At 49.6% G+C, this 9,011-nt stretch overlaps 2 protein-coding genes across 3 annotated transcripts in view; one reads left to right on the forward strand and one right to left on the reverse strand.

Annotated features, from left to right (window-relative positions):
* Positions 1 to 266, reverse strand: part of CCDC191 (coiled-coil domain containing 191) — a 64,189-nt gene extending 63,923 nt beyond the window's left edge. Inside the window, 2 exon segments of the mRNA XM_019526911.1 lie at positions 1 to 68; positions 71 to 266. The exon segment at positions 1 to 68 is cut by the window's left edge and continues 4 nt beyond it. Coding sequence (XP_019382456.1) covers positions 1 to 68; positions 71 to 191 — 189 coding nt within the window. The 5' untranslated portion in view covers positions 192 to 266.
* The window catches only part of QTRT2 (queuine tRNA-ribosyltransferase accessory subunit 2), a 27,219-nt gene continuing 18,467 nt past the window's right edge, over positions 260 to 9,011 (forward strand). For both annotated transcript variants that reach the window (XM_019526908.1, XM_019526909.1), the window contains exons 1-4: positions 260 to 328; positions 1,437 to 1,744; positions 5,105 to 5,160; positions 7,221 to 7,297. In XM_019526908.1, coding sequence (XP_019382453.1) covers positions 1,545 to 1,744; positions 5,105 to 5,160; positions 7,221 to 7,297 — 333 coding nt within the window. In that variant the 5' untranslated portion in view covers positions 260 to 328; positions 1,437 to 1,544. The remainder of the gene's footprint in view (positions 329 to 1,436; positions 1,745 to 5,104; positions 5,161 to 7,220; positions 7,298 to 9,011) is intronic.

The following is a 9,011-nucleotide window of genomic DNA, read 5'->3' on the forward strand; positions in this document are numbered from 1 at the left end:
CCGGGCCGCGGCACCGAGGCGCTGCCAGCGGTACAGCCCCGAGAAAGCCATGGCTGGGGGCGGGTGCGCTCACCGCCGCGAGGTATACCGGGAAGCCGAGTCCCCCGGCGGGCGGCACCGCGGCAGCTCGGGCTGCACGGACTACGCGGCCCACAATGCACTGCACCGCTAGCGTGCGCCGGCTTCACCATGGCAACGGCACCCCTAGGTAGCCACCCCCGGAGGGGAGTCCCCTGCGTCCCTTAGTGATGACATAGCGGGCGCTGATTGGGCCAGGGTCGCGGCCAGCCTGCTGCGACGCAGACACGTGGGGCCCTGGGAGAAGCAGGTAAAGAGGGTCTGCGGCAAGTTCCCCCCGCGCGAGCCCAGAGCCAGTGTCTAATCCCGGGGGGGGGGGGCAGAAGGGGGCCGTGCCAGGCTCAGTGACCAATCCCAGTGGGGCGGGGCCAAAATCCAGGGCCGCGCCCCAATGAGGGGGGCAGGGTATGGGAGGGTGCCGTGCCAGATGCCCTGGTCCAGTCCTCCTGAGGGGCCCGCAGGCTGGTGCTGAGCAGTGCCCAGGGGGTGTGGGACGGGCCTGAGGAAGGAGAGCAAGAACCGCGCCACTTCCTCGGATGCAGCGCCCCGCTCTCCTGAGTCCCAGCAGTCGAAGGCCAGTGGGTGCTGGCCGGTGGGTGGCCCTGGAGTGCCCATTACTAACCTGTGACCCTGTTTTCTCACAGGCTGTCCCATGAACTCAGTGGCTGTGTCACCTAATTCAGCTTCCCTAATTAAGGAAGGCTGAATGCTTCCCTAGTCAGCCTTGTCGCTGCTAAAATGGGGCGGCACTTAGGCTGGAGTCCCTCCAGACTTGGGCTGTGCACATGCATTCAGGTAACCTTGGAGAATTTGCCCAGGTTTGTTCTCCTTGTAGAGAAATTTACCCAGAGCTGTGAATACAGACGCTCACCTACTGAGGCCCTGAAGAGCGGAGGGCTTGCCGTGCTGTCATGGTGCAGCCAGAGGGACCCCTGTGCATGCGTCTCCATATGTTCTGCAGGCTCCCTTAGTTTGCCTGGCAGCAGATGACAGCAATGCGTGGGGCAGACTTGCTTGGCTAACAGATGGCCCATGGTCAGCCTGCGTTGTCAGCAGGCACAAACAGTTGATCCCTCAGGAGACACTCTTCTGGAAGTGGTTTAACCCTGATTGTGTACAGTTTATTTTTTTTCCCTGAAGCAGCCATTTTTACTCTGAGAGAAAAAGCCTGAACATCTGTACATTTGTGGTTTCTCCTGGGAGAAGAGCAACTCTCCCAGGTGAAACTGAATGTCTGTACAAGGTCTAGGATACCTCTGTTGAGAATGACTTCTTATTTGGCAGCTGCATTGCACAGGGAAATTGCTATTAGCCCTAAAAATAAGGGGTTTCATTTTCCATTTCCCTCCATTTCCTAGCTTTTACAGAAACAAATAGAAACCGAGCTTTTTTGGAGGAGAAAGCCTCCCTCACCGATCTCTCTGCTTAAAGAACCTAAACGCAGTTGGCCAGGAGAGTTTAGCAGGATGAAGTTAAATCTTTCCAAGGTGGTCAACAGATGCCGTCTTGGGAAACTGACTAATCTCGGCAAGAAAGGGGCTCAAGTTCTGGAGTTTCCAGGCTGCCTGCTGTATACCAAGACAGGATCCCCACCACATCTCACGCATGACACGCTGCAGGTGATCAAAGGGGTTCCCACTGTTGCACAGATCACACTTTCAACCCTGTAAGTACAAAGCCCAGATGGACACCTGCTTTTGTGCAGTTAGCTTCCCAACTGGGAACAACACTTCATTTGGACAGGGGTGGCCAACCTGTGGCACAAGCAGCACATGCAATCTCTGCATGTGGTAGGTGAGGGAACGAACAGTAAGAGCAGGAGATCAGGTCAGGAGCTGAAAGTGAAACAGGAGACCAGGCAGAGGAAGGGGATTGGAATGGCACTCAGGGAGGGTACATGGCTAATTTGTGGCATGCCTGTCAAATAGGTTGCCCCACCCTCACCCTCTCCCAGTTACAGGTTTATCTTATTAAAATGTGTGAAGCGAGAAGCATCTCATCTGGCTCAGCCCAGTAGCACCTCTAGCCCAGCATCTTGTTCTCCCCAGTAATGGTGAGAGTCAGATGTTCAGGTTAAGGTGCAGGAAACCCTAGAATGAATGATTATACAGCCCTAAGCAGTTCTCAGGAAGAGGGAACCTGCTGCTTTGGAACTATGAAGGAATTGGCCTATAAAGCACCAGCACCTAGCTATGGCAATACTCTTTGTAAAATACAAAATTTGAAAATGCAAACAGAAAGCTTGCAGGATAGCTGCCAGTGGGATTTCTCACTGAGGACTTGTCTGCATTATGGGGCTTTTGCTGCTGTAGCTGTGCCAACAGAACTATGTTTGCAGAGTCCCCTAGTGGAGACAAGGCATATTGCAGTAAAAGCTACAACAGTAATATTTTTGCTGTGCTGAAATATTTCAGGAGAGCCACACAATAGGTGGGCAAGTGGGGTCAAGAGATCTGGGTGTGGCTTAGGGTTGGAGGGTGCCAGAATGGAGCTATGGCATGCCTCCCCTCCTGCCCTCCAAGCTCACACCCTGCACCTCACCTACAGCAGCTCTGACAGTGGGAGGGCAGAGCATCAGCAAGAGACAGCAGTCAGTGTTTAAATGGCTGCTTGACACCCATTAGCAGCAAGGGTGACACTGTGAGCTTCCTTGCTGGTTTTCTGGTTCTGACTGGCTCCAATTCCAGTTTCCAATCCTGGTAAGACCCTTGATATTCCATGATTGCAGTTCTCAGCTCTTGATCCTGATCAAACTTAGACTTTGGCTTTTAGCTCCTGATTCTGGTTTACCCTTGGCTTGCCCTGTCTTTGGCTTCTAATCCTGGCCTGCTTTGACTTTAGCTACAGCCTCTGAATCCAGTTCTGACACCAGACTCCTCCATACCCCCAGCTTCCTGGGGAAACAGTTGGGACCACACTAGTGTTTTACGTGTTTAACCACTAGGCAAAACTGTCCACCTCCTGGTTTTCTAATATATAATATAATATAATAACACTTTGATTTGTACAGAATCCTCTTGTAACTGCTCTGGTCAGGATGCAAAACGGATCTTTCTCATTCTGATCCACAGACTCCATTTCAGTCCCAGCTGGAGATCCTTGATGCCTGTTTAACAGTAATAGTAGCTGATCGTTTTAGGTCTGAGGTCCCAGGTTCTGCACAGTATGCCCACTACAGTGTCAGCCATCACATTCCCCTTGAGGGTTTAGATCAGGGAGTGCCACCAATTAGCCGCACACCCATCCCAAGTGCTCCTTTCCCTCCAGTCACCTCCTTGTACCTGATACGTTGCTTTGCTTTCTGCTCTCTGCTCTGTGCTCCCAGCTTGATCTGCTTTTCTGCTGCTCCTTGCTCAGTGAACCCCATCCTTTCTGCTGCTATGCTTTCTGCTCTCTGCCTCATCTGCTGCTGCTGTGATGCCTGTCCCTTCCCCAGTCTGCTGTGTGCCACTTCACTTGTAGCATGCATGTCACAGTTTGGTCACCTTTGGTTTAGATCCTTGGGGTTGAATAGGTTCTACATGAATTATGTATGCATGAGATCTCAAAGCAACTGCTGTGTTTTTTCAGTTACAGGTCAAACTTTTTTTTTTAACTCTCCAAAAGAACCATAAAAATCACTTGACTTATGTGAGTGTAACAATAGTTATGACTCTGACAATCTTGACTTTTGTTACCTGCAATATTTTTATACATGGAACAAAAATACTAAGAACTATTATTTTTAACATCTTATCTTGTATATAGCCTGCACCCTTCTAACTAAAACTGGCTGGTGAAACTTAGTATGCAGTATATGCGAGAGAGCCAGAAATTTGGTAGTGTTGGCAGAGTTAATTGCCATGGCTAAGGGAGCCATGGCAGTTGATGTTGTCATCACTCCTCTGTTGCCAATTTTCCAGACCTATGGAGATCACCCTGGCCAGATGGCCTCATGTACCAGCGTGGGGCAGTGCACAGGATCATTCTGTGTCTGGGAAGTCATGAGGCCCTGGACCCAGAATGTGGGGTCAGAACCGGCACATGGCCCCAAACTCTGTGCTGGGTCACAGCCAACATATGTATATTGACTGTGTGTGCTAGGTATTGGCTCAGTTTGCTGGATCCATCTGCGGGCCCGATCTGGCACATAGACCTTGGGAGCAGCCAGAGACAACGGTAGGGGAGTGTGGAGCCCAGGGCAAATCAGCCTGTGCAAGGCCCCTTTAACACTGCGAGGGGCGGGACCGCAGCCACTCTGCCCGGCTCTGCGGGGCCCCCCAAAGCGTAGGGCCTGGGGTGGTTGCCCCAATTTGCCTCTCACAAAGGACAGCCCTGGGAGTAGGTTAGTCTCCCTAGCTGCTGCAACTTGGTTTCTCCTAGGAAAATTTTATCTTCTTCACTCTGCCTCTTAAAATCAATGTGCGTATTATGTATGTGGGTGTGTTGTATGCAAAAATTCAGTATTTTAGCATGTTCAGTGCATTTAACCCTTTGGGCCTTTTTCTTAATTGTTCTATCTTCCCTTTGATTTTTTAAGGGCAAGAGCAGCTTAAGGTCTCATTCTATAGTTATCAACTTATATTCAGGGAAGAAGTAGTTTCTCCTAAAATCAAGCCTGAAAATGTGGGGTCCTAGCAGCTTGCTAAGGTTGCTCCTACTTTGGCAAAAACAGGCTCTATAGCTCCTTACCTGCGCAGGTCTTCTACCATGATGTGTGGTAAGTGATGTTGTATGGATTGGCATTGCCACATAGTCTAATCCAGATTTAGATGTTGTGTTGACAAGATGTAGGTTTCTTTACACAGCAGCTCTATCTTGCAGGCCCTGGGGCAGTATGATCTCGTGATAATGGCGTGGTGCCTATGTCATTCCTCCATCTCAGTCTGTTCTGTTCCTGAAAGCTTCTGCTCATCTGGTAAAAACTAAAGTCCTTTCACCAGGATGCTGAGTAATTAACTTGTCCATGCTTCTTTCTGCAGACTTCTTGTCATTGAAGCTGTTGTTTACATATCTAATACTTGTGTCCTTTTATCTTTGGATACAGTGTGGAACTTCATGAGGTCTTGGAGGAGTACAAGGAAGGAATTGGGAAATTTATAGGTAAAAGTGTGTGTGTGTGTGTGTGTGTGGTCTGAGCCCTTAAAACGTATTCTTATGCTTCTGTACATACTGAGGCAGAGGGCTAGGGTACAAGCCTTTCACCGCTTATAGCTTGTGTATCAGTCTTTTTAATGCCATGTAAGCCACATGGGCAGCTTATTTATTATTAAATGTGGACATAGGGTAGATGCAAAGTATTAGACACACCACAGAGCCTGTAGTTCTTTTCATCATGAAAGAGACAGTGCAACAGTTATACTGTAATTTCCCCCAACACTGTCAAGAATGGGCTTCCATACTGACTTGGAGGGGCCCTCTTCTGGATCAAGAAAGGGAGCTGTCCATGGTCTCTTTTTTTTTTTGGCCGTTGTGCTGTGTGTGAGTGTTGACAAGTACCATTTTGGTGACTTTTTTGATGCAGACACTTTCTACAATTCAAACCTGCTGAGAACAGCCTTTCCCATACAGCCTACCAAGGAGTCCCTGGAGGGTTACATCTCTTCAATCACTGCTGATATGGGACAAAGTAGACTGGGTTATTTCCCCCCCCGCTGTCACGAAATGGTGGCACGAATAGGCAGTATGGAACGCCCCAAGTATAGTACACTCTCTTAGAAGAGATTTCCTGGTACATCATCAAGCCTCTCAAGTCACTATTTTGATTTTTTTTTTTCTAGTGAAGGTGGCATTCAGGATGCATAGACCCTTCAGGGGCAGAGAAATTTGTCTTGCCCTCCTCTCAGACCCCTCCCAGTCTTCTCTTTCACCTGAATTGCTCCTCAAACTCTTTCCTTTGCTCTGTGGAAGGTTGTGGGCCACAGATATGTTCGTTTCATTTCAGAAGGAACCACTCTCAGGCACTGAGCTTGATTGAACTTTTTATGCCTCACTTAGCCAGACAGAGAGCCTTTTCTACCAGGGCACTCCTTACCAGACAGGGAGGAAGACCTTCCTCCCTAGATCTGCCTTTCTGTTGACAGCAACCCTGAGGCAGTGTCATCTGTTTTAGTCCTTTATATACCTTCTTTAAGGAGCACTTTGTGCATGAAACCTTCCCCCTGGTTTTTCTTGTGTCTAGAATAATTAACAGCACAACCTTCTTATTCCTCATGCCATAGCTGTTGTGAGGCATGCACACAGATTTATTATGTACCCTCTGTTGATCAGGGACATGTTTAATAGGGATAAGGCCTGCCTCAGCCTTTCTTGTGCTTCCCAGGCTCCAACTGGAGTGGGATCACGTGTATAGAACACACACAGATAAGCTTCTGTGTGGCCCTATTCATTATTGGGCATGTTCAGTTGTGTACCGAATGACCTCAGTTCAGTCAAGAGGATTTAGACACATCTGTCATTAACTGTAATTGGAGGTATGGCTGGGATTTTCAAAGGAGTCCAGAGGAGTTAAGAACCAAGCTTCCAGGGAGCTTAAATGGGATTTGAGCAACTGGCTCCCTTAAGTGCCTTTGAAAATGCCAGACTGTGCATCTCAGTTTCTTCACTGGCTTTGAAAAGTTCAATCTTTGCCTACAGAGTGGGGAAGCCCGTATTGTATTAAATGCTTCCAGCTTGTTCAATAGTGGATGAGACTGTTACTTGAGAGGATGATAAACTTTTCACTGCTGCTGCTTCTCAGTCTGTTACCGTAAAATATGTTGCCCTTCCTTTAAGCCTTGGGCCTGAGATGGTTTATATAGCCCAGACTAAATGGTGTCAAGTGTAGATGTCCCCCATGTACACACTGAGTGGGAAAGTGAGTCAACTGTTGTGTCTGACTTCTTTTAGCAACAATAGGCATTAATCAAGTGAAATAGAGGCCCATAGGCCACATGTAGCTTGTGAAGTCATAAAAAGCAACTTTATCCACTTTCATTTCCCACTCCATTTAGAACCTAGCTGTCCCACTTGATGTTTCATTGCCGTGGAAGTCAAACAAGTGATGTTACTGATGGAAGTAATGTATATTTCTTCATGAGGTTATCTTTTTAAAGAATCACATCTGCCTCTTTAGTGAGGTTCTGGTGCAGCCCTCCTCATGTCTCTTTATGTTGTATCTACAGGTATGCCAGATTCAGTGCTGTACTGCTCAGTTCAAGACCCTGCCACCTCCTGTCCATCTGGCTACAATACCAACAAGGTATGATCCCAAAGCTCCAAATACAAAGGTCCAAATTAAGTCCCTCAAAACCCAGACGTCTCCCGGTGCTAGAGAATCATTGTCTCCCATTTACCAGCCAGTGTTCCCTGTTTAAACAACAGAATGCCATCATGGTGCATCGAGCAGTACTATTCAACCCTGTTAGACTCAAGGCACCCCTCAGAAAATGCCGGATTTTAGTTTTCACTTGTTTCTTGACTACAGAAAAATAATAGAACAATTCTTCTGTTCCTAAGCACTCAGAATCCACAACAGGTCATAATATTTTTGACACTACAGGTTCCTGTTCGATATCACTGGCTTTATCTTGGGAATCATGTGGAAATGTTTGCATACCTAACAGTGCTAATATTACACAGCACCCCTAAAAGCAATCTGTTTGAGAATCACTGGCACAGCAGAACATAAAGCACAGGGCTACAGTATTCATCTATATATCAGGCTTAAAATAGGGGAGTGTGGTCAGATAAAGGGCTGCAACTGATCTGTCCATTCCAAAATCATGTCTGACTACATAGAGCTAAACTGGGTACAGATTAAATTAATTTGACTTATAAACTGCGCAGATTTCCTCAGGAGCCACTGAGTGGCAATAAACTTAGAACCCCTGGAGTCCAAGTAGCTGTCACTTCTTAGATAACCAAATATGCAGGAGGATGGCATGCAAAAGCTGCAAGGGGCTGGAGTGATCACTGGGGATCTGGGTTTTCTGTTTCCCATGGAAAAATGGAGTAAAATGTGGATTTTCCCCCTTACTGGAGTAAAACACGGATTTCTCATTTTAGCAGAGAAACCTGTGGATTTTACAGTTTTACAGTGAGCTCTCTGCAGGCTGGCAGAGTTTCAGCTTGCATGGCACGGGGAGGGAGCAGGAGGAGGGCAGTCAGGCGGGGGCACTGTGTGTGTATATGCATATGCCCCCAGGCAGCCTTGAGAGCAGCCCCCATAGGTAAGTGACGGGAGGGATTGAGGCCCCCAGAGGGAGGGAGGGAGGAAGTTGGGCAGGGTTGGGGCTGGGGCTGCTGCCCGGCCGGGCAGTGTGTGGGGCTCCAATGCATGGCATCAGGGCCCTGGCAGAAGGCGGGATGGGGCTGCAGGCAGCTTGTTTGGGGGTGGGGCTGGCTCCCTGCTGCTCTCCCTGGGGGTCTTCTGCATGCATGGGGGCAGTGTGGGTGGCAGCACAGGGTTGTGACTCTTGCTGCTGTGGCACATGTGGGAAACACATTGCCAGGGCAGCACAGAGATCAAGCTGCCTTTCCTGAGACCTTTCCTGTGCAGCTACTCTCTGCCCTGCAGCACCGAGTCGCCACCATGGGCTATGAAGGCCCCGGTGGAGTGCAGCGGGGTGGGAGCCTTCAGTGCGCACTTACCCCGTGCCCACCCTGCACACAGATCTGGGGGGTGTGGGTCCCCCTGTCCCTTCTGCGAGTGCACTGAGGCAGGGAACCACACCCCCCTCCCCCCGGCCCGTAGCAGGGAGGCAGCAGTAGGAGAGCCAGCTCCATGCTCTGCTCCACTGCAGCAGCCGCTGCCTTCTGTCAGGAGCAGGGGGCTGCGGATCCGGGTCCCTGGCCCCATAGTCTGGGCAGCTGGGGTCCCCTCTGGCAGGGGTGGGGGGTGATGGGCTGTGGATGGGGGGCAAGGGGCACCAGCAGGGCCGGGGGGCTGTGGTGTGGGGGAAGTGAAGGGCACC

Source organism: Gavialis gangeticus, unplaced genomic scaffold, assembly GCF_001723915.1.
Source record: "Gavialis gangeticus isolate Ggan-Ray unplaced genomic scaffold, GavGan_comp1, whole genome shotgun sequence".
Lineage (NCBI taxonomy): Eukaryota > Metazoa > Chordata > Crocodylia > Gavialidae > Gavialis > Gavialis gangeticus.